The sequence below is a fragment of the Colobus angolensis genome, unplaced genomic scaffold, assembly GCF_000951035.1.
Source record: "Colobus angolensis palliatus isolate OR3802 unplaced genomic scaffold, Cang.pa_1.0 Scaffold57, whole genome shotgun sequence".
Lineage (NCBI taxonomy): Eukaryota > Metazoa > Chordata > Mammalia > Primates > Cercopithecidae > Colobus > Colobus angolensis.
This window is the reverse complement of record NW_012119265.1, coordinates 881271-907558: the sequence shown is the minus strand read 5'-3', so window position 1 is coordinate 907558 and position 26288 is coordinate 881271. Positions and strand designations below refer to the sequence as shown.

Genomic DNA, 26288 nt, shown 5'->3' with positions numbered 1-26288 from the left:
GCCTGTATAAATAAATAAATAAATAAATAAATAAATAAATAAATAAATAAATAAAAATAAAAGAGAGCAAACAAATAAAAAAATACAGATTTAAAAACTAAAACAGGAAAACTATCCTTAATAAACTTAGAGAGAGTAGGTAAAATATTCAGCTCATGAAACAAAAACATGATGCTGGTTAATAAAAAATTCAGAGAATAAAAAGGAGCTTATGGAAGGGAATTGCATATGCTAGTAGAAATTTTAAAAAGTCTAAAGTTGGGCTGGAAATTGGAAAACTCCACCGAAAAGCAGAGAAAAAAGACAGATGCAAAATAGGAGAAATGGATCCATTTAAAAGGTCTAACATCCAAACGTTAAGAGCTCCAGAAAGAGAAACAAATGAAGAAGAAGGGGAGAAAATTGTGGGGAAAAGAGAGATCAGCCTGTTACTGTGTCTATATAGAAAGAAGTAGACATAAGAGACTCCATTTTGTTCTGTATTTGAGATGCTGTTAATCTGTGACCCTACCCCCAACCTTGTCCTTGCAACAGACATGTGCTGTGATGACTCAAGGTTTAATGGATTTTGGGCTGTGCAGAATGTGTCTTTGTTAAACAAGTGCCTGAAGGCAGCTTGCTGGTTAAAAATCCTGTCCGTCCCTGGGCAATGGAACATCTCGGTGTAAAACCCGATTGTATGCTCTGTTTACTGAGATAGGAGAAAACCACCTTACGGAATAAGGTAGGATTTGCTGGCAAGACTTGCTGGTGCAATGCTGCTAAAAGGTTTATGGAGATGTTTGCATATGCGTATCAAGGCACAGCATTTTCCTTTGAACTTACTCCTGTCACAGAGATCTTTGTTAATATGTCTTACTGCTAATTTTCTCCCTTCGATGATCCTATTGTCCTGCCACTCCCTTATCTTTAAGATGGTAAAGATAATTATCAATAAATACTAAGGGAACTCAGAGACCGGTGCCGGCGTGGGTCCTCTGTATGCTGAGTGCCGGTCCCCTGCACCCGCTTTTTCTTTCTCTATACTTTGTCTCTGTGTCTCATTTCTTTTCTCAAGTCTCTCGTTCCACCTAATGAGAAACGCCCACAGGTGTGGAGGCGCAGGCCACCCCTTCAGAAAATCAAGTTAAAAATATGTTTCCCTAAACTAAAAAATACATGTTAGTAAGTTAAAGGGGCTTGTTCAATATCCAACAAAATGGATAGAAAACAGACCCATTTGAAGATACATCACTATGAAATTTCAGAACACTGGAATCAAATAACAACCTATTTTCAGAAAGGAAAAAACAAGTCACATAAATAATAAAAAATCAGAATTGTATAGAGATGCTCACAGTAGTCTCTGACACTCTTTGTATTTCTGTGGTACCTTTATTGCTTTTTTTTGAGACAGGGTCTCACTCTGTCACCCACGCTGGAGTGCAGTGGCACCATCTCAGTTCACTGCAACCTCCGCCTCCCAGGCTCAAGCAATCCTCCCACCTCAGCCTCAGTAACTGGGACTTACAGGCACATGCCACCATGTCCAGCTAATTGGTTTTTTTTTTTTTTTTGGTAGAGATGGTGTTTTGCTATGTTGCCCAGGCTGGTCTCAAACTCCTGGGTTCAAGTGATCTGCCTGCCTCTGCCTCCCAAAGTGCTGGGATTATGTACTTGAGCCACTGCACCCTTAAATTTAAATTCATCTGATTTTAAAGATAAAATCAGATCTTTACAGTTTCTAATTGTTCTTATTTGAATCCTGTATCTTCTTTTGTTTGCCTACTAATTTGCTTATATTTGCCAAGAATCAACTTTTCATTTCATTGATCCTGTGTGTGTGTGTGTGTGTGTGTGGTCTCAATTTCATTTAGTTCTGTTCTGATCTCTTTTCTGCTAGCTTTGGGTTTTGTTTGTTCTTGTTTTTCTAGTTCCTTGGGGTGTGACATTAGGCTGTTAATTTGAATTATCTTTTTTATATAGACATTTAACACTATAAACTTGCCTTTTAGCACTGCTTTTGCTGTATCCCAGAGGTTCTGGTATCTATTTTCACTCATTTAAACAAATATTTTGATTTCTGCCTTGGTTTCACTGTTTACCCAAAGATCATTCAGGAGCAAATAATTAATTTCCAGGTATCTTTTTTTTTTTTTTTTTTTTTTTTTGAGGAGTCTCGCTCTGTCACCCAGGCTGGAGTGCAGTGGTGTGAACTCGGCTAATTGCAACCTCCGCCTCCTGGGTTCAAGTGATTCTTCTGCTTCAGCCTGCCGAGTAGAGTAGCTGGGACTACAGGTATGCACCACCATGCCTGGCTAATTTTTGTATTTTCAGCAGAGATGGGGTTTCCCCACATTGGCCAGGCTGGTCTTGAACTCCTGACCTCAAGTGATCCACCCGCCTCAGCCCCCAAAGTGCTGGGATTACAGGTGTGAGCCACTGCGCCCAGCCTATTTACATAGTATTGAGAGTTCCTGTTGGTACTGATTTCTATTTTTATTTCACGGTGGTCTGAGAAGATGCTTAATATGATTTCCATTTTAAAAAACTTATTGAGACTCACCTTGTGGCCCAGAATATGGTCAATTTTTGAGAATGTTCCATGGCAGGTAAGAAGAATGTGTACTCTGTGGTTGTAGGGTAGAATGTTGTGTAAATGCCTATTAGGTTAATTTGGTTTGAAGTCCAATTTAAGTCCAGAGTTTCTTTGTTGACTTTCTGCCTCGATGATGTGTATAGTGATGTAAGTGGGGTGAAGTCTTTCAGCATTACTACATTGCTCTCTATCTCTTTCAGTACAACTTCATGGAAAAACAATAAGATTTCTCAAATAACTAAAAATGGAACTATAATTCCATTCAGCAATCTCACTACTGGGTATATACCCAAAGGGAAAGAAATTCTTATATCAAAAAGACACCTTCACTCCTATATTTATCACAGCACTATTCATAGTAGCAAAGATACAGAATCAACCTAAGTGTCTATCAATGGATGATTAAAATGTGGTATACATGGACCATGGAATGCTACTCAGCTATAACAAGTATGAAATTCTGTCATTTGCAGCAACATTGACGGAATTTGAGGCCATTATCCTAAGTAAAATAACTCAGAAACAGAAAGTCAAAGACTGATGTTGTCACTTATAAGTGGGAGTTAAACAAAGTGTACACACGTAGAGCAGTCTGCCTGATAAGAGTGTTTTTCTTTATCTGGGGAGTTGGGCCATTCCAAATAGTTTTTGCTAAAAATGTGAGTTATGGTGCAGCCTTGGGCCATATAGTATCAGTTTGACTTCTGGAGAGGCTGGGGATTTGGGTAAAGTCAGCCATGTGGATGCTCCATGCCTATATGACAAACCCCAAACAACACGGCTCACATGAACTTCTTGGTGACAGACTAAGCTCTATCTATAAGACTCCACTAGAAGATAACTGGAAGGTTGTCCCTGAAGTCTCCTGGACTAACAGAAACCTTAGAAATTTAGTTCAGTAACTTAATTTTATGGATAACAAAGTTGAGCTTTAGAGATTAAAGTAGGCTGTCCTGGAACACACACGGGAAATTGAATAGGATCAAAACCCAGATGTCCTGACTCCCAATTCAAGGCTCATAGGGATCCTGGTTTTCTTTGATGTATTTGTACATCTGGATCTTTAGATGGTACAGTTTAATTCTCCCAATTCATAAATCTTATAAGGTGACAAATACTGCTTTATTAATGTGCCACCTATATGTCACAGCAACTAGTTATTAGCTGTTCAAGATCTGCAGAATTAACATGCCCAAGAAAATGTATTAAGAAATCAAATGATCTGTTTAGTAAAATGTAATAACTGAGCTGTCTAACATCTCCATTTTGTGTTGTTTTTCAGATTGTTAGATAACTTTACATGCCCCTGACTTAACTAAAAGTATTTTTTAAATTTTATTTTATTTTTTTTTGAGGCAGAGTCTCGCTCTGTCGCCTGGACTGGAGTGCAGTGGCCGGATCTCACCTCACTGCAAGCTCTGCCTCCCAGGTTTACGCCATTCTCCTGCCTCAGCCTCCCGAGTAGCTGGGACTACAGGCGCCCGCCACCTCGCCCGGCTATTTTTCGTATTTTTAGTAGAGACGGGGTTTCACCGTGTTAGCTAGGATGGTCTCGATCTCCTGACCTCGTGATCCCTCGGCCTCCCAAAGTGCTGGGATTACAGGCTTGAGCCACCGCGCCCGGCCTTATTTTCATTTTTACTGAGACAGGGTCTTGTTCTGTCACCCAAGCTGGAATGTAGTGGCATGATCACAGCTCACTGAAGCCTCGGCCTCCTGGGCTCGAGTGATCCTCCAACTTCAGTCCCCTGAGGAGCTGGGACTACAGGTGCATGCCACCATGTAGAAGTATTTTTAAAAAGTATAAATAACTAAAATTTTCAGGAGTGAAATATTAAATTTATAGGTGAGAAGAAAAATTTGTGAGCTTTTGTTACTAAAAATCTCTGTAAAATATAACTGATTACTATGAATTATTCATTAGTTTACTATAAACATTTCATGGAAGATAATTTAATGATTCTTACGTTTAAGGAATATACTGAATTTATTCCTGAACCAAGAGTCTCATACAATATAGATTCAGACTCCCTAGAAAACTGGTTTATCTCCTAATGCTATCCCCCCACACTCACAATAGGCCCCGGTGTGTGATGTTCCCCTTTCTGTGTCCAAGTGATCTCATTGTTCAATTCCCACATATGAGTGAGAACATGCGGTGTTTGGAAAACTAATTTAAACTGAATTTGTGCTGAAACTATGCTGTCCTTTAAAAAGTTTTCCAACACTACTTCCCCCATTGTATATTACTGATTTTTCATAACACCCTTCATGCTTTTTGAGCTAGGAAGACAGCAGAATTGCTTTTTGGAAAGACAAAGGCAGCACCAGATTCACCAGAGGAAATAGGTCTAATAATGGTCGGGGGCGGGGTGGGGGGAAGGAGCAGAATGTATCAGAAGGAGCAACAGAATATCCCAGGGAAGAAAGAAGTAGAAGAAATGTTTAGTTTAATCTGGATTTCTTTTGCTTTTTTTAAATTATACTTTCAGTTCTGGGATACATGTGCAGAACGTGCAAGTTTGTTACATAGGTACACATATGACATGGTGGTTTGCCACACCCATCAACCCGTCATCTACATTAGGTATTTCTCCTAATGCTACCCCTCCCCTAGCTCCCCATCCACCGATAGGCCCCAGTGTGTGATGTTCCCCACCCTGTATCCATGTGTTCTCATCGTTCAACTCCCACGTAGGAGAACATGTGGTGTATGGTTTTCATTCCTGTGTTAGTTTGCTGAGAATGATGGTTTCCAGCTTCATCCACATCCCTGCAAAGGACAGGAACTCATCCTTTTTTATGGCTGCACAGTATTCCATGGTGTATATGTGACACATTTTCTTTGTATACAGTCTATCATTGATGGGCATTTGGGTTGGTTCCAAGTCTTTGCTATTGTGAACAGTGCTGCAATAAACATATGGGTGCATGTGTCTTTATAGTAGAATGACTTATAATTCTTTGGGCATATACCCAGTAATGGGATTGCTGGGTCAAATGGTATTCCTGGTTCTAGATCCTCGAGGAATCGCCACACTGTCTTCCACAATGGTTGAACTAATTTAGACTCCCACCAACAGTGCAAAAGCATTCCTATTTGTCCACATGCTCTCCAGTATCTGTTGTTTCCTTTTTAATGACTGCCATTCTAACTGGCATGAAATGGTATTTCATTGTGGTTTTGATTTGCATTTTTCTAATGACCAGTGATGATGACCTTTTTTTCATATGTTTGTGGCCACATACATGTCTTCTTTTGAGAAGTGTCTGTTCATATCCTTCGTCTGATTTTTGATGGGATTTTTTTTCTTATAAAATTTGTTTAAGTTCCTTGTAGATTCTGGATATTAGCCTTATGTCAGATGGATAGATTGTAATAATTTTCTCCCATTCTGTAGGCTGCCTGTTCACTCTGATGATAGTTTCTTTTGCTATGCAGATGCTCTTTAGTTTAATTAGATCCCATTTGTCTATTTTGGCTTTTGTTGCCACTGCTTTTGGTGTTTTAGTCATCAAGTCTTTGCCCATGTTTATGTCCTGAATGGTACTGCCTAGGTTTTCTTCTTGGGTTTTTATGGTTTTAGATCTTACGTTTCAGTCTTCAGTTCATTGTGAGTTAATTTTTGTATAAGGTGTAAGGAAGGGGTCCAGTTTCAGTTTTCTGCATATGGGTAGCCAGTTTTCCCAACACCATTTATTAAATAGGGAATCCTTTCCCCGTTGCTTGCTTTTATCAGGTTTGTCAAAGATCAGATGGTTGTAGATGTGTGTCGTTATTTCTGAGGTCTCTGTTCCATTCCATTGGTCTATGTATCTGTTTTGGTACCAGTACCATGCTGTTTTGGTTACTGTAGCCTTGTGGTATAGTTTGAAGTCAGGTAGCATGATGCCTCCAGCTGTGTTCTTTTTGGTTAGGACTGTCTTGGCTATATGGGCTCTTTTTTGGTTCCATATGAAATTTAAAGTAGTTTGTTCTAATTCTGTGAAGAAAGTCAATGGTAGCTTGATGGGGATAGCACTGAATCTATATATTACTTTTCACGATATTGATTCTTCTATCCATGAGCATGGAATGTTTTTCCATTTGTTTGTGTCCTCTCTTACTTCCCTGAGCAGTGGTTTGCAGTTCTCCTTGAAGTCCTTTACATCCCTGGTAGGTTGTATTCCTAGGTATTTTATCCTCTTTGTAGCAATTACACATGGGAATTCTCTATTATTGGTGTACAGGTTTTCTTGTGATTTTTGCACATTGATTTTGTATCCTGAGACTTTGCTGAAGTTGCTTATCAGCTTAAGGAGATTTTGGGCTGAGATGATGGGCTTTTCCAAATATACAATCATGTCATCTGCAAACATATACAATTTGGCTTGCTCTCTTCCTATTTGAAAGCCCTTTATTTTTTTCTTTTGGCTGATTGTCCTGGCCAGAACTTCCAATACTATGTTGAATAGGAGGGGAGAGAGAGAGCATCCTTGTCTTGTCCCAGTTTTCAAAGGGAGTGCTTCCAGCTTTTGCCCCATCAGTACAATATTGGCTGTGGGTTTGTCATAAATAGCTCTTATTATTTTGAGATACGCTGCATCAATACCTAGTTTATTGAGAGTTTTTAGCATGAAGGACGGCTGAATTTAGTCAAGGCCTTTTCTGCATCTATTTAGATAATTATGTGGTTTTGGTCATTGGTTCTGTGTAAGTGATGGATTATGTTTATTGATTTGCATATGTTGAACCAGCCTTGCATTCCAGGGATGAAGCCGGCTTGATCGTGGTGGATAAGCTTTTTGATGTGCTGCTGGATTCGGTTTGCCAGTATTTTATCGGGGATTTTCATATCGATGTTCATCAGGGATACTGGTCTGAAATTTTCCTTTTTTGTTGTGTGTCTGCCAGGTTTTGTTATCAGGATGATGCTGGCCTCATAAAATGAGTTAGGGAGGAGTCCCTCTTTTTCTGTTGATTGGAATAGTTTTAGAATGAATGGTACCAGCTCCTCTTTATACCTCTGGTAGATTTCAGCTGTGAATCCGTCTGGTCCTGGGTTTTTTTTTTTTTGGTTGGTAGGCTATTAACTACTGCCTCAATTTCAGAAGGTGTTATTGGTCTACTTGTGGATTCGACTTCTTCCTGGTTTAGTCTTGGGAGGGTGTATGTGGTCCAGGAATTTATCCATTTCTTTTGGATTTTCTAGTTTATTTGCACAGAGGTGTTTATAGTATGCTCTGATGGCAGTTAGCAGTTCTACCGGATTGGTGGTGATATCCCCTTTATCATTTCTTATTGTGTCTACTTGATTACTCTTTCTTCTTTATTAGTCTGGCTAGCAGTCTATCTATTTTGTTAATCTTTTCAGAAAACCAGCTCCTGGATTCACTGATTTTTTTTAAGGGTTTTTCATGTCTCTATCTTCTTCAGTTCTGCTCTGACCTTAGTTATTTCTCGTCTTCTGCTAGCTTTTGAATTTGTTTGCTCTTGCTTCTCCAGATCTTTTATTATTAATATTTTTGAGACAGAGTCTCATATGGCCCTTCGGACTGGAGTGCAATGGTGCAATCTCGACTCACAGCAACTTCCACCTCCCAGGTTCAAGCGATTCTCCTGCCACAGCCTCCCAAGTAGCCAGGATTACAGGTGCCCACCACTGCACCCAGCTAATTTTTTATATTTTTAGTAGAGACAGGGTTTTGCTATGTTGGCCAGGCTGGTCTCAAACTCCTGACCTCATGATCCACCTGCTTCAGCCTCTCTCTAGTTCTTTTAATTGTGACATTAGGGTGTCAATTTTGGATCTTTGCTGCTTTCTCTTGTGGCCATTTAGTGCTATAAATTTCCCTCTAAACACTGCGTTAGCTGTGTCCCAGAGATTCTGGTACGTTGTGTCTTTGTTCTCATTGGTTTCAAATAACTTAGTTGTTTCTGCCTTCATTTTGTTATTTACCCAGTTGTCATTCAGGAGCAGGTTGCTCAGTTTTCATGTAGTTGTGCGCTTTTGAGTGAATTTCTTAATCCTGAGTTCTAATTTGATTGCACTGTGGTCTGAGAGACTGTTTATGATTTCCATTCTTTTGCATTTGCTGAGGAGTGTTTTACTTCCAATTATGTGGTCAGTTTTAGAATAAGTGTGATGTGGTGCTGAGAATAATGTATATTCTGCTGATTTGGGGTGGAGAGTTCTGTAGATGTCTATTAGGTCTGCTTGGTTCAGAGCTGAGTTCAAGTCCTGAATACCTTTGTTAATTTTCTGTCTCATTAATCTGTCTAATATGGACAGTGGGGTGTTAAAGTCTCCCACTATTATTGTGTGGGAGTCTAAGTCTCTTTGTAGGTCTCTAAGAACTTGCTTTATGAATCTGGGTGTTCCTGTATTGGGTGCATATATACTTAGGTTAGCTCTTCTTGTTGAATTGATCCCTTTAGCATTATGTAATGCCCTTGTCTTTTTTGAACTTTGTTGGTTTAAAGTCTGTTTTATCAGAGACTAGGATTGCAAACCCTGCTTTTTTTTGCTTTCCATTTGCTTGGTAAATATTCCTCCATCCCTTTATTTTTAGGCTACATGTCTCTCTGCAGGTGAGATGGGTCTCCTGAATAAAGGACGCCAATGGGTCTTGACTCTTTATCCAATTTGCCAGTCTGTGTCTTTTAATCAGGTAATTTAGCCCGTGTACATTTATGGTTAATATTGTTATGTGTGAATTTGATCCTGTCATTATGATGCTAGCTGGTTATTTTGCCCGTTAGTGGATGCAGTTTCTTCATAGGGTCGATGATCCTTACAATCTGGTATGTTTTTGCAGGAGCTGGTACCGGTTGTTTCTTTCCATATTTAGTGCTTCCTTCAGAAGCTCTTGTAAGGCAGGCCTGGTGGTGACAAAATCTCTCAGCATTTGCTTGTCTGTAAAAGATTTTATGCCTCCTTTGCTTACAAAGCTTAGTTTGGCTGGATATGAAATTCTGGGTTGAAAATTCTTTTCTTCAAGAATGTTGAATATTGGCCCCCACTCTCTTCTGGCTTATAGGGTTTCTGAAGAGAGATTTGCTGTAAGTCTGACGGGCTTCCTTTTGTGGGTAACCTGACTTTTCTCCCTAGCTGCCCTTAACACTTTTTCCTTCATTTCAACCTTGGTGAATCTGACAATTATGTGTCTTGGGTTGCTCTTTTTGAGGATTATCTTTGTGGTGTTCTGTATTTCCTGAATTTGAATGTTGGCCCGTATTGCTAGGTTAGGAAAGTTCTCCTGGATAATATCCTGAAGAGTGTTTTTATTCTACCCATCACTTTCAGGTACACCAATCAAATATAGGTTTGGTCTTTTCACATAGTCCCATATTTCTTGGAGGCTTTGTTCATTCCTTTTCATTCTTTTTTCTCTAATCTTGTCTTCATGCTTTATTTCATTAAGTTGATCTTCAATCTCTGACATCCTTTCTTCCGCTTGACAGATTTGGCTATTGATACTTGTCTATGCTTCACGAAGTTCTTGTGCTGTGTTTTTCAGCTTCATCGGCTCATTTATGTTCTTCTCTAAACTGGTTATCCTGGTTAGCAATTCGTCTAACCTTTTTTTTGAAGGTTTTTAGCTTCCTTGCATTGGGTGAGAACATGCTCCTTTAGCTTGGCGGAGTTCATTATTACCCACCTTCTGAAGCCTATTTCTGTCAATTTGTCAAACTCATTCTCCATCCAGTTTTGTTCCCTTGCTGGCAAGGAGTTGTGATCCTTTGGAGAAGAAGAGACATTCTGTTTTTTGGAATTTTCAGCCTTTCTGCACTGGTTTTTCCTCATCTTCATGGATTTACCTATCTTTGGTCTTTGAGGCTGGTGATCTTCGGATGGGGTTTTTGCATGGATATCCTTTTTTGTTCATGTTGATGCTATTCCTTTCCGTTTGTTAGTTTTCCTTCTAACAGGCCCCTCTGCTGCAGGTCTGCTGGAGGTCCTCTCCAGACCCTGTTTGCCTGGGTATCACCAGCAGAGACTGCCGAACAGCAAAGATTGCTGTGTGTAACTTCCTCTGGAAGCTTCGTCCCAGAGGGGCACCCATCAGATGCCAGCTGGAGCTCTCCTGTATGAGGCGTCTGTCGACCCTTGGTGGGAGGTATCTCCCAGTCAGGAGGCAAAGGGGTCAGGGACCCAACTGAGGAGGCAGTCTGTCCCTTAGCAGAGTTCAAGCGCTGTGCTGGGAGATCTGGCAGGAACATTCAAGTCTGCTGAAGGTGAGTCCACAGTCGCCCCCCTTCCCTCAGGTGCCCTGTCCCAGGGATATGGGCGTTTTTGCTATAAACCCCTGACTGGGGCTGCTGCCTTTCTTTCAGAGATGCCCTGCCCAGAGAGGAGGAATCTAGAGCGGCAGTCTGGCTACAGTGGCTTTGCTGAGCTGCAGTTGGCTCTGCACAGTTCTGACTTCCAGGTGGCTTTGTTTACACCATGAGGGGAAAATCGCCTGCTCTACTCAGTAATGGTGGACGCCCCTCCCCCAACCAAGCTCGAGCCTCTCAGGTCTTGCTGTGCTGGCAGCAAGAATTTCAAGTTAGTGGATCTTAGCTTGCTGGGCTCCATGGGAGTGGGATCCACTGAGCTAGACCATTTCGTTCCCGGGCTTCAGCCCCCTTTCCAGGGGAGTGAACGGTTCTGTCTCGCTGGTGTTCCAGGTGCCACTGAGGTATGAAAAAAACTCCTGCAGTTAGCTCGGTGTCTGCCCAAACAGCCGACCAGTTTTGTGCTTGAAACCCAGGGCCCTCGTGGTGTTGTCACCCAAGGGAATCTCCTGGTCTGCAGGTTGGAAAGACCGTGGAAAAAGCGTATTATCTGGGCTGGAATGCACCATTCTTCAAGGCACAGTCCCTCACGGCTTTCCTTGGCTGGTGGAGGAAGTTTCCCAACCCCTGGTGTTTCCTGGGTGAGGTGACGTCCCACCCTGCTTCTGCTTGCCCTCCATGGGCTACACCCACCGTCTAACCAGTCCCAATGAGATGAGTCGGGTACCTCAGTTGGAAATGCAGAAGTCACCCACTTTCTGTGCTAATCTCCCTGGGAGCTGCAGACTGGAGCTGTTCCTATTTGGCCATCTTGCCAGCCACCCGGTAATTAATCTGGATTTCTTAAGAACAATCTCAGCCGGGCACAGTGGTTCACGCCTGTAATACCAGCACTTTGGGAGGCCCAGGCGGGCGGATCACAAGGTCAGAAGTTCAAGATCAGCCTGACCAACATGGCGAAATCCTGTCTTTACGAAAAATGCAAAAATTAGCTGGGTGTGGAGGCGCATGCCTGTAATCCCAGCTACTCGGGAGGGTGGGGCAGGTGAATTGCTTGAACCCAGGAAGTGGAGGTTGCAGTGAGCAGAGATCACACCACTGCACAACAGCCTGGGTGACAGGGTGAGGCTCTGTCTCAAAAGAAAAAAAAAAGAATCTGAATGTAAGCAGTAATGAACGCTGACAAGAGCTTAAAACTGCTCATTCTAGAGTACGACAGAAAAAGCAGTGTAGTCAGAAGATCTGCCTTCCAATCCTTCTAATTTCTAATGTGGTTTACGACAAATCCATGACCTCGGTTTATCATCTAAGAGGTGACAATACCTACAAACCTATCTTAATCATAAAGAAATAATGGTATCACAAATATTACCATAAATTAGAAAAAGTGTTTATCATATTGTCTAAAGTTTATATGTAAGAAAGCAGAGGAAAATCTTAATTTTAGAGATGCTCTTTTCTTTTTTTCTAAAACAACAATAGCTACCATTTGAGTCTTATTATGTTCTACTACTTAATACTCTTGGTATATTTAAAGTATTATTCTATTTAACTTCACAACCCCATGAGGTAGGTACAGATGGAGAAACTATGATACAGAAAAGTTACCCGCTTAAGGTCACTTAGTAAGGGTCCAAGGAATGGGACTCCAGTGCCCAAGTTCTTAACTGCCTAATACCTCGGTATAAAGAGTTTTTTCTTTTTAGACGGTGTCTCACTTTGTCACCCAGGCTGGAGTGCAGTGGTGTGATCTTGGCTCACTGCAACCTCCGCCTGTCGGGTTCAAGCGATTCTCCTGCCGTAGCCCGCCAAGTAGTTGAGATTACAGGCACATGCCACTATGCTCAGCTAATTTTTTGTATTTTTAGTAGAGTCAGGGTTTCATCACATTGGCCAGGCTGGTCTCGAACACCTGAGCTCAGATTATCTACCCACCTCAGCCTCCCAATGTGCTGGGATTATAGGCGTGAGCCACTGCGCGCCTGGCCTGTATCTGGTGTCCTAATAGTATCCCTGTAAACATCCAATTTACAAAACCTGGAAAATCTACCATCCATTTAAAAATGTAGGTACCTTTAACCATGACTGATTCTAGCCTGTTAATTCATCTCTACAAACCTTCTTACATATAATGCTCCTAGCAGGTAATCATATCACTTTTTCTACTTTGGGCAAAAGGATTTCCTGCTACTGCCAAGTGTATATGCTCTGTCTATTCTGACTTAAGTTACAGACGTCAGTCCTGCTGTTTAATGTCCCATTCTTTTCAGAATAGATTTTTAAAAAATGCTAATTAGGTACTTAACGGCCTTAGCCCTCACATTGAACTTTCTCTTCGACAAAAGCCCTTGGAGACAGAAAAAATACAAGGAGCTCCTGACCAATGAAACAACTTAAAATAGGGCTATAAAGGAATAAAAGTTCATATTCTCCTTAGTTTATATACTACACCGCCTCAAAGCAGCTCAAATGACTGGATCCTACATAGTAGCTGAGGAGAGTACAAATTTTTAAGAAAATATTTCTTAAACTTTTTTATACTCTGAGTGACTGAGGCTAGAAAAACAAATTGTAGAGTGTGATTAATATGCTAATGAAAATGGTAGCTATAATTGAGTTTTTGTAAGAAGAGAGAAGGTACAAATTTGAAATACTATTCTAGAAAGATGATGATCCCTGGGCCCTAAATAAATTTTGATCAGTTTTAACGTGTTATGTATAACTCTGTTTAATTGGCATCTGTATCTCAGAAATATAATTCAGATACTGTATTAGATCACAGAACTAGGTACCAAGGAATTTAAGCAAAAATTCTGAAATTCTGCAATGCTTTATCAGTATCAGCATACTAGAATTCAAGGTATCTTAGATATCACTGAGACTAACCACTTTACAAATTATACAACTGGCCCAGAAAAATAATGATTTGCAAACATCAGTTATTCAAATAAAGCAGAATTTGGACTAGAATTCTGGTTCCCAGATTCCTTGTTCAGGGACATTTATGATGTACTGTCTTAAACATACCCCTTTACCAAAGTTAAAATAATAAGATTACAAGGACATTTAATTTTTAAAAGTTTGTCTTTATTTAAAACAAATTAGATGAAACATTCCATGAAGTCAGATTCTGATTCTGTTTGTGGAGGTGGAAAGAAGAAAACGTTTCTTTTAAATTCACTTACTTTACCACTAATTTACTCCAAGTCATTAAGCACTGATCATATTTATAACAGTCCTAGGTGCTGAAGGGTATGCAAATTTTCTTTCAAAATAAATGTAAAATAGTGGCTGATCTAAAGCAATACGTACGATAGTGGGGCAAGGCAGACATAGATGGCACATCCAAAAATATATAGTACTTTCTATACATTTGGTCAGACTTAGAACACCATAATTTTTCCATGAGGTATAAATTACTCAGAGTTCATTTTAACTAACTTTGGTGGGTATTAAATATAATTAAAGCTTGGTATGTGGAAATTATAAAGAGAATTATATTTAGTTGTTTTATTTCTATGAGGAGGAGGAGGAAGAGGAGGAGGAGAAAATAGCCCATGGTTTGGGTTTGATGCACAAAAGTTTTGCTTAGCTTATTCAGTATTAGCCTACAGTATTTTTAACGTACTTGAAAATCCTGTCATTATTTAAAAAGTAGATTTCTCATTTTAAGAAATCCAAATTTGTGATTTCTCTTGAAAATCAGATGATTTGACAATGTCATCTCACAGCTAGAACCGAATTAATGTGATTGTCCTCTTTAAACATCTGCTTTCCGATTCACCACAAACACCAACACTCCCTATACTCTCAAAGGTTGTAGCATTCAGGTTTTTCTAGGAATCTGATTTTGGGACTCTTGTTTTAAAGCAAGTTTTTCTTTTCTTTTTTTTTTTTTTTTTCCGAAGGGAGGAGGCAGATAAGTGGGAAAAGAGAAGAAAGAAAAGGGTAGAGCAAATTCTGCTGTGAAATTATATATTCAGGGATTCCTCCCCACTATGCTATTTGGGATATGGTGAACAAGAACTTCATTCATTATTTACTGAACAGGTACCTAATATATATCAGATGTTAAATTAGGTACCAGGAATACAGCAAGAACAGACTTGGTCCTTATTCCTATAGTGCTTATCAATCTAGTAAGCTCACACAAAGAAGTCACACAAATATAAAATTCCAACTGTGCAAATGATATGAAGAAGAGCAGCATAATGCTCTACTAGTCTATAATTTTGGAATCTAACTTGAGTAGTTGGGTGAAGGCTTCCCTGAAGCAGCATTGCACCCTGGAGTTGAGAGTTAACTAAGCAAAGGAGGAGGAAAGAACATTTTAAGTAGCAGGAAAATAAAATGGAATGGCTTTGTGGCAGAAGGAATATGGCAAGTACAAAGGACTAAAAGAATGTTTAATGTGGTGAAATGGTGAGGAATGAGGAACATAGTTTGAGATTAGGCTGGAACCATGAAGTGCCTTGTAGTATGTATAAAACTCTCTCCATTCTAATGAGTAACTAGATCCAACGGAGGAATTTAGGGGTGGGGCTTTTTTTTTTTTTTTTTTCTGAGACGAAGTCTCACTCTGTTGCCCAGGCTGGAGTTTAGTGATGCGATCTTGGCTCACTGCAACCTCCGCTTCCCAGGTTCAAGCAATTCTCCTGCCTCAGCCTCCCGAGTAGCTGGGACTACAGGTGCGCGTCACCACAACCAGCTAATTTTTGTATTTTTTAGTAGAGATGGGGTTTCACCATATTGGCCAGGCTGGTCTCGAACTCCTGACCTCGTGATCTGCCTGCCTAGGCCTCCCAAAGCGCTGGGATTATGGGTGTGAGCCACTGTGCCTAGCCAGGTGAGGTTTTTATAATAGATTTTTGTTTCAAAAAACTCTGGCAACACTGTGGAGAATGGGCCTCTGCTGGGGGTCAGAGTACACAGACACACCAATTAGAAGGCTAACTGCCATGGGCTAGTTAATAGATGCTAGTAGCCTGGAGCAGACTTTTTGAAGGGGAGAAGTGAATGGACTTAAGAGATATTAGGAGGTAACAGGATTTGGTGATGCAGTGAATGTGCGGAATGAGGGAGAAAGCAATATTGAGAAGGACTCAGATGTTTCTGAATTATATAAATAACTGGATAGCAATACTAGTCACAGAAATGGGGAACAAAAGAGGAGAACCAAGTTGTGTGTATGTGTGTGTGTTCTGAGTTGGGATCTTGCTCTGTCACCCAGGCTGGAGTACAGTGGCACAAACATTGCTTACTGCAGCCTCGAACTCCTGGGCTCAAGTGATGCTGCCACCTCCGCCTCCCAAATTGCTGGGATTACAGGCAGAGCAACTGTGCCCGGTTCAAGAACCAGGTTTTGATGAATATAGGTGTGGGGTGGGAAAGGAGGAGGAAAGATCATGTTGAATCTGAGTGCATCAGATATCATGAAGATGTCAAATCAGTGCAGAAGCTACAGAGCCAGCTCAGAGTAGTATGGGTGAGTAAGGATCGGAGATAAGTGTGTGAGTCATCTGTTTTTAAGTGGCATGATGTCACAAAAGGGGATGTGATCACTTGGAAAGAAGAGGGGATCTAGGCTTAAGTGTTTAGAAATCTCAACCTCTCTGGTGGCAAGACAGGCATATGGCTTAAAAAGAAGCTATCAAGGTAACAAAAAAATCAGGAGAATGCTATTCAATGTGCTAGCCAGTGTTAAGGGGAAAGATATGGGGGGTCAGTTGCTGCTGAGAAATTAATTTGAATGAGGACTGAAAAATGTCTAATGAACTTGTTGACATGAAGGTCACCATAAGCCATAGGCAACAACTATTTTGTAGAGAGATGGGGGAAAGGCAGATTAGAGCGGCTGGAGAAGTGAGAAAATGGTAATATATGCATGGTCACCTCTGAGGGAAGTTTGATTATGAATAAAGGTATTAGGCAGCTTTTGGCTTTATCAAGCCTCTTTGTTTTTTCTATTTTATTACTCAAGACTCATCTCCTTTGGATTTATCCTGTTCTTTTTCTAACATAAATTAGATGATTAGCTTATTAAATTTCAGTTTTTTTCTAATGTAAATATTCAAGGTTCTAAATTTAGTTCTGCATGCAACCTAGCTGCATAATTCAAGTTCTGATATACAGTATTTTTATTATCATATGGTATTCTTAAATGCCATTGGAATTTCTTCCTTTACCCATGTTGTTCATAACTGTTTTAAAAATTTCTAAATGAACCTTTGTTAAGTTGCTTTTTGTTTGTAGTTTTTTTAAGAGACAGGGTCTTGATACATTGCGTAGGCCTGGACTCAATCTCCTGAGCTCAAGTGATCCTCCCGCCTCAGCCTCCAGAGTAGCTGAGATTACAGACACGTGCCACCATGCTCAGCTTTACAAGTTACTTTTGTTACTGAATTCTGGCTTGTTGTTTTAGGGGTGTGAGAATGTAGACTACGAAATCCCAATTATTTAAAATTTAACAATAGCTAACAATCAATAGTACATACCATGTCCCAAACATTTTTTATGACGTATATAATTTTCACAGTAATTCTACGGGGCAGATATTATTCTGATTTTTATAAGGAAAATAGGCACAGAAAAGGTAAGTGATTTACCCAAGTAACTTAACCAAGTTACACAGAGCTGATAAATGATGGAGCTGCATGTTGTACATTTCTTCTCTGCTTCAGCTTTTATTCTTGGAGTAAATTGCAAAGGCCTGAAATTTTTAAAATCAACTTCATTGAAATATAATTTATGTACAACACACTGCATGCATTTAAGGTGTACAATTCTGAGTTTTAAGAAAGCTGTACAACCTTTGAAACTATCACAATCAAATACAGAATATTTCCCTATCCATTCAATTTCACCCTGCCCCCTTTTTGTAAGTCCTCCCTTCTGCTCTAGATCCCAGGAAACTAGTGATCTGTTTTTTGTGACCACAGGTTTGCACTTTCTAAAATTTAATATAAATGAAATGATACAGTGTGAGCCCATTTTTCCCTGGCTTCCTTCATTCATCATACTGATTTTGAGATTAATCCATGTTGTTGTGTCAATAGTTTGTTTCTTTGCTTTTACTACTGAGTAGTATTCCTTTGTATTGGTGTATTTTGTTCATTCATTTCTGATGAACATCTGGGTTAATTTCAGTTTTGAGCTATTGTGAATAAAGCTATTATGTACATCCATGTTCAAGTTTTTATAGGAATATATGCTTTCATTTCTCTTGGGTAAATATCTATAATGGCCAGATTTTTCTCCATAAGTTTTGTTTTGAGACAGGGTCTTGCTATGCTGCCCAGGCTGGTCTTGAGCTGCTGGGCTCAAGTGATCCTCCTGCCTCAGTTTCCTGAGTAGCTGGGACTATAGGCCTGTGCCACCACACCTGGCTTCTGTAACGGCTAGATTTTATGACAGGCTTATGTTTTTTGACAACTGCTACACTGTTTTCCAAAGTGGTTGTAAAACTTTACATTCATATAATCAGTGTAGGAGTTCCAATTAATCCACAGTTTGGTCAATAGTTGGTATTGTCACTCTTTTAAATTTTAGTCCTGCTAATCAATGTTTAGTGGTAGCTCAATGTGAGTGTAATTTTTGTTTTCCTAATAACTAATAATCTTGAGCATCTCTTCATGTGTTTCTTGGCTATGCATATATCTTCTTTTGTGAAGTATCTGTTCAAATCATTTGTTCATTTTTACTGGATTTTCTTATTATGAGTTCTTTATATATTTTGGATAAATGTACTCTGCCAGATACATGTGCTGCAAATACTTCCTCCCAGTCAGTGGCTTGCTTCTTCATTATCTGTCTTGCAAAAAACAAAAGTTTTAAATTTTGATAAAGTCTCATTTGTCAATTTTGGTTCATGCCTTTTTGTTTACTACGAAACCTTTGCCTCCTTCAAGAAAACATCTTCTCCTGTCTTCTACACATTTTAGCTTTTACCGTTAGGTCTATGATCTATGTCAAGTACATTTTATAGTGTGAAGTAAAAATCAATGTTCATTTTTCCCATATGAATATTCAATTATTTTGGAACGATTAGTTGACAAAACTTTTCCCCCACTAAATTACCTTGGCACTTTTGGGGAAAAAAAATCAGTTGATTATATACATACAGGTCGAATTCTGGATTCTCTATCCTGCTCCATTGATCTATATGTCTATCTTTACCCCAGTATTACACTCTCTTGATTACTGTAGTTTTATAGTTACTCTTGAAGTAGTGTGATCCTTACTAAGTCCCTCGTATGTCCACGCATATTTTAAAACCATCTTGGCAACAGCTACCAAAATATCCTGCAAAAATTGTAATAGGAATTGCACTGAATTTATAGGTCAAATTGAGGGAGAAATAACACCTTAAAAACAATGAGCTTTTCAGGGTATATTTTTCCATTCACTGAGGCCTCTTTAATTTCTCTCAATGTTTTGTAGTTTTTCTTGCAGAGGTCTTGCACATGTCTTATTTATTCCTAAGTATTTTAATTTTTTGACACTATTGCATGTAGAATTGTTTTTGTTCTCGAAACAGGGTCTTGTTCTGTCGCCCAGGCTGGAGTGCAGTGGTACAACCTTGGCTCACTGCAGCCTTGATCTCCTGGACTCAACTGATCCTTCCACCTCAGTGGCTGGAATTATAGGCACATGCCACGGCACCTGGCTAATTTAAAAAATTTTTTTGTAGAGATGAGGTCTATACTGCCCAGGCTGGTCTTGAACTTCTGAGCTCAAGTGATCCTCCCAACTCGGTCTCCCAAAGTGCTGAGATTAAAGGCATGAGCTACCATGCCCCGCCAAGTGGAATTTTTATATTTCATTTTTGTTTTCTGCTAGTATATAAAGAGTTACATCCTATAAGCTTAGATATTACTTCCTGTAGTTATCTATAGATTAGAATTTTTGACCTAAGAAATTGTGTCACCTACAAATAGCAACAATTTTACTTCTGTTTTTCTAATTTTCAAACCTTTTTCTTTCCCTTGCCTATTGCAATGGCTAAGACCTCCAGCACAATGTTGTGAAGTACTTTGTTCTTGTCCTAGGTAATACGCGCTAAATATTTCTTAAGTATAATGTCAGCTATAGGCTTTTTGAAGATGTTTTTTATTAGACTGAAAAAATTCCCCCTTTTCCCTCATTTACTAAAAGTTAATTTTAAAAAATCATCTATGGTTGAATTTTGTCAAATTCTTCTTTCTGCATCTATTGAGATGATCATATGATTTTCTCCTTTACACTACACATATGGTTTTTATCACATTGATTATTGAAGTTTTTTTTTTTTTTGAGATGGAGTCTTGCTCTGTCACCAGGCTGGAGTACAGTGGTGTGATCTTGGCTCACTGCAACTTCTACCTCCCAGGTTCAAATAATTCTCCTGCCTCAGCCTCCCAGGTAGCTGGGACCACAGGCACACGCCACCATGCCCAGCTAATTGTTTTTATTTTTAGGAGAGCTGGGGTTTCACTGTGTTAGCCAGGTCTTGATCTCTTGACCTCATGATCTGCCCACCTTGGCCTCCCAAAGTGCTGGGACTACAGGCCTGAGCCACCGCGCCAGGCCAGTGTTTTCAAGTTTACTTTAAATATGTTTTCACAAAGCCCACCTTGGATATGTTGAGCTTTCTGGATTCGAAACTTTGATGTCTTTCATAAATTTGGGTAAACTCTTATTTTCCCTTTGAATAATTTCTCTATAATTCCAATTACACATATGTTGGACCTGCTCATTATTTCCTCATTCTCTCTTCACCCATTGGTTGTATCTTCCATCTTTTATTTCTCTGGGCTATATTCTGAGTGATTTTTTTTTCCTGAGATCTTCTAGTTCACTTTTTCTTTTTAACTGTGTTTAATCTGTTTTAACCATCCATTTCAGTTCTTAATTTTTTCATTAACAATGATTTCCAAATGTGCCAATTTTAAGTTTTACATTTCAAGTGTTTAATTCATAAATGAGTAATTATTGTGTACTATGTATTTGATAATTCTGGTATCTGCAATTCCCCAGTGTGAGTTTTGATTCTGAACCCATGTTTTTTGGAATTTTATCTGTCAGAAGTCTGGGTTTTAAGTACATTCCTCCACAGATGCTTTGCATCTGCTTCTTATAGCTCCTTGAGGTTAGTATCAAGCAAGGATAAGTATGTTTTCAAGTTAGATCTCCTGAAACCCCCAGTTCACTCACAGAACTGATGTGAATTTAGGCTTCAAACTTGTACAAGAATGAGCTTGTTTTGCATTCCCAGGGAAGACTTTTATTTCCCAATGTGTACCCCCTATCTAGCTCTGAGGACCTGTTTATTTTCCTAGTTGATCCACTGAAGATGTACACTTAAAGGATTGTGGCATTATGCTAGACGGGATGAAGTCTTTAATAAGACCTCACTGCAAGGCACAGCCTGCAATGACACCTCCCTACACCCTCAACGCACAAAATTAAAATCTGGGCAGTAGGATAGCACGAGGCAGCTGAAAACCACTCCTGCTCTACCCTCAAGACACACATTTGTGTGATATTGTATCATTCTGCATTTGCTGTTTTTGTTGTTGTTAGTTTTTTTTTGTGTGTGTGTGTGGCAGTTTCTGGCCTTTTCTCGCCAGCCCAATCATGCATTGAAAAAGACTGACTACTCTCTGCAGCACTGTTAGGCATTTTTCTGAATCTATGGTCAGCCAGATGACCCCGGCTTCTACTTCTTTAAACCAGGAGTCATATGCAGTGGATGAAAGGGGAAGAAGGACTTTGCTAGACAGTGGAAAAGGTTTCAAACAGTGTGAAAATGGGAAAGCAAGTTAGAGAAGCACCAAGTAATAAATAAATGATACATCCAGGAAAGTTCATGGTATAGAAGAAATTACTTGATAAGACTTCATAGCACCTGAGCTATATAATAGTCTCACATCTGATACATATTAGCGATGTAATTTTGGACAAATCACATCCATGTCTACGTATTTCATGGGGGTTGTGAAAATAAATGTTACAAAGTGCTTTGAAAATACCAATTTCACAACATATAAGGCATTATAATCATGTCTTTTGTTACAGGTATGTATCTGAAACTTCAGCTTCACAGATGATTTCAAGAGAAATAAGATCAAGATAGTGAAAAAATTTAGTAGATTCAGACAAAAACAGTTTATAGTCAGTTATGGATAAAAGTCAAACATTGAACTAAACCACTATTCCTGGTAAACAGTAACTGACTCAGGATATGAGACTTATCTTACAGACTTTTCTATTTTGTAGAATTTGTTGAAACTAAATTAGCAAAGCCCTAATTAGTATGGGCCATTTGCCATGAGATAAAAATAGTTTCATTAAACAAAACTCTATATTGTATGAAATCTTTTAGGCAGAAAATAGATTCCAGACAGTATATAATTTACCTCAAATGTTCATCAAAATAAAGTTAACCCCTACATTTCAGATGACTAAATATTTTCTAAATTTTGACCTTTTTATAAAGTGTCATTCAATAATATAATCACCATTGTTCTAGTTGCTAGAGATAAAAATATGTAAAATATTCTTTCTTATCATCAAGGAATTTCTATTTTAGGTGGTAGAAGTATGATTTCCACTTCTGTGGGAAATCAAAGAACAGAAAAAAATCAATGAACCTGTAAGCTGACTTGCACATTATTTGAAGTATAACAATATAAGAATATATCTACTGGTAGGGACAATCATAGCATCCATAAATGTAAGAGTTAAGATTTTGAATTTAATTTTCCTAGCTGTTTTGGCATTGCGATTAAGTCACTGTACTTTATCCTGATTAAGCAACTGGCACTCCTAAGACCAAATTGGAAGTAAGAACTTCAATATGTTGAAGATGAACTCATTGATTTTGGCATGCATCACAACACTTCAAGACGGTATACCATCAACTCTCATTAAAAAAAAAAAAATTTAGATTCAGGAGGTTCACATGCAGGTTTCTTACATGGATATAGTGCGTGATGCTGTCAACTCTCCTTTTAAGTCGTTCAACATGTTCTAATGGTAGACAGAATCAGTTTTACCAGATAGTCTGTTTTAAATATTGAAGTCTTCTCCGGTAAAAGTCCAGGAGTGTGAACCTTTCTCTGGTAAAGCTCATGTCCTACCTATCCTGCCAGAAGTTCAATAGTTCAATATGTGTTTTTAGATTAGTGTACAAGGTGGTTTTTTCCCCCCTCTCTCTCAACTCTCGGTTTCCAGGAGGTTAATTACGAGACACTGAGAAGCTCAATTGTTTAAGAAAGGGCTAGTTTCCTTCATCTTATTTCAAGTATAGACACCAAAAAAAAAAAAAAAAGATCCTTCTTTTCAAAAACATGAGTTTTAGAATATCTGCCAAAATGTATTCAAAGTAGTAGGGTTTGTTTTACTTTTTATACTGATCCACGGTTCTTTATAACTAAGTCCTGAAAGCTACTCTTAGTGAGAATCAGAAAAAACAAATGCTTTAAATAAGTGAAAAGTAATATGGAATTGGTATTTAATACGGCATACAGTAAAGACAGAGTGAGTTGGTAATCAAGACACACACAACTATTCAAAAAAGATAGAGGGGCTTTTGGTTAAAAAAAAATTAAACATCAGTTAAGTCTTATATTTATCACCACGTAGGCTTTCCCTTCCACTTTGCTATAATATGAAGAACTCACTAGGAAAAACTTCATTAATTCAGAATGATCAATGGGAAGTATACTTCCAGTTATCTGGAATTGATATAAAAATCTGAACTCAAATACTCTCTTAAATACAGGTTCCTGGCGATTTTCTGTAATGAAAAGAGAAATGATTTCTGGTTAAGATATCTCCTTTCAAATAGGCTTTCAAAAACACTGACAATTTGTTGTCTTAAGTACAATTGTGTCCTAAAATCGCTAATTTGATTATAAAAAGAAAGGGCAGACAAACAACTCGCACCCTTTTTAGCAGGCATTACAAAGGAAAAAAGCTTTATCCCAGCTTCTTTCCAAATTATGTTTTTCAGGTTAACAGAGTTTTATCGTTTTAAAAAAAGTACATCACACATTTAACAGGAAGACTTTTAGACTTTAAATTCTTCCTCACTAGCTTGAGTATTAGCTGAAAGTCTGAAGACCCAATCTAGATACTCTGTGGATTCTATGCTATATAAGCTTACCTTCAGGATTTTGAGCTTAAATATATATCCTTTTCTGTGATGGTGTTTACCCACTTTGTGTTTATCTGAGGGAGCTACTGACTGGGAGATGGTAAAAAGGGAACCTTCTGGGACACGGAAAATGCTTTATATCTTAATCCGGGTGGTGGTAACACGGGTGTACACAGATGTAAAATTTCATCTAGGTGTGCATTTAAGATTGTGGACTTTATGGTATATGTTATACCTCAAGAAGTAAAAAAGAGTGTTTAATCCATTTTATGAAATGCCTACCAACTATTTTACAGTGAATCATTCATATGATTTTGTAAATCAAAATGTATAGGGAAAAAACAAGTCATCTGATGCTCTTGGCATAAAAATCGCTAGTCACTTTCAGGTAAACATCTGAAGCTGGAGTAAAAGCTTCAGTGTTGAGAAGTCACTAACACACTATCTGAAATGGTGGCAGGAAGATTACAATGTATCAGTTTAAGTATAAAGGGTAGAAGTGTTATAACAGTTTAAACGACAACTAGATTAGAACAACCTCAAATAAGTGACATGACTATGGCATCATTACCTGATTTGTGATAACCTATGCTGCTTATTTCCGCTTACTGCTTTGAGGTTTTGTCATGGTATTGTTTGGACTTTCAAAGGATGGAGAAGGAAAATAATAAAAGTTAAATTAGTTTTGTTGTTTTCAACTATTGTTTTTAGTGTGCTAAAGAGTTGACGTTATGACTGATTTTAAAATTATGCATTTTACTTCCTATTTATTAAAGGAGAAAAGAGTTGGTTTATGCAGGAAATATAAACACTTAATCTACGTCATTTAAAAAAAAAATTTTTGCTTGGAACTACATTAATTCCATCACCTCCAAAAAAGCCTTTGAGAGGATTAGCTGCATAAGGCCAATATTATTCTATATTAGTCTGTATTAAGCATATGATGTCACCTTGCTTCCTCCCCTCCTCAAGCTTTTCTTTTGGTGGGAAGGAGGACTTTTTTGGGGGAAATTCTCAAAATATTATGGCTTAAATACCACAAGCTGACACACATGATTGACAACCTTACACTCCCAAACCTGTTTGAAATGGGTCAAATACCTAAGCGCTGCAGAACAATGCAATCCAACCAGCAATTCCCCATAAAAGAGAAAGGGGGTGTGATTAGGTTCCAGATATTAAGCAAGTTATTGCAAAAACAGTTTGGTGGTTTTGTTTCTGCAATAGGCACAGGTTGAGCTAGTATATTTTTCTCTTAATTAGCTCCAAAAAAGACTATGCTATAGGAGGTAGGATAAACCACTAAAGCATGAAGCAACTGGGACAAACATTAAGGGCTTTATGGAGGTCCTTATCCTGATCCTCAGCATTGGTTATTGATCATCAACCCCGTTGGGGAACTATCGAACGAAATTTGCGTGAGGCTTATCGAGCCACGGGAAAGGAGATGCAGGAGGGAATATAAGCTTCTAATAAAAGAAACGCAGCAACAATAGCAGAGGAACAGCTCTGCCTGGTGACGTAATGGCTGGCAGCAGTCCAGCTTCAGCAGAGCTGCTGCTACCTCAGCATCCAACCTCCCTCAACACAGTCCGGCTTCGGCAGAGCCACCGGGGCTGCTACTTCTTGAGATGCCACTTTGTTGGTGCCACCAACGCCTTACCTCAGAGGGCCAGAACATCAAACAAAGGGTTCGTTCCGTTGCTGTTTTAAGTTGTCAGACACACACACTCTCACTCACTCACCCCCTAGCCCTGGACCCCTCAATAATCGAGCCAATCATCCACTTAAGTTTAGGACGAAAACACTGGCTCACACTCCAGGTGTGCCTCAGTTTCCCCAGGCTGGTTTCCAGTCCGCCTCTAACTGCCCACCCCCCCATCCCCGCTGGTCCTCAGCGGGAGTTGATCCCGGCGGCCCCACGCACCCGCCCGGGCCCCGCATGCCGGCCCTCCTGCCTTACCTCTGCCAGGTAGAGGTTGAGGAGACAGAGCGTGGAGAACTGGAGACAGGAGGGGAAGCAGTAGAGCAGCCAGTGGGGGAAGAAGTGCAGGTGAGCGGGCGGCCGGAGCAAGGGCAGGGAGCCGCTGAGCGAGAAGGCGGCGGAGAAGAGGGTGGTCCTGAGCGCTGCCCACAGGAGACAGAGGAAGAGGCAGAGGCTCTGGTAACTCAGCCGCCGCTCGCGGTACAGGAGCAGCCGCCACAGCTGCAGGTAGGCAAAGGCGAACAGCGCGGCGTAGAGCAGGGCGTGCAGGACGCTCAGCGCCAATTGCACCGAGCCCGGCACCGCGGCGCCTGAGGCGGCAGCGACG

General features: G+C 39.5%; 1 protein-coding gene across 1 annotated transcript in view; it reads right to left on the bottom strand.

Moving 5' to 3' along the window:
* GPR137C (G protein-coupled receptor 137C) overlaps nt 1-26287 on the bottom strand; it is a gene marked incomplete at its 5' end in the record, with an annotated part of 87338 nt that extends 61051 nt beyond the window's left edge. Inside the window, one exon of the mRNA XM_011961976.1 lies at nt 25940-26287. Within this exon, the coding sequence (XP_011817366.1) occupies nt 25940-26287 (348 nt within the window). The remainder of the gene's footprint in view (nt 1-25939) is intronic.
* Nucleotide 26288: the final 1 nt, after the last annotated feature.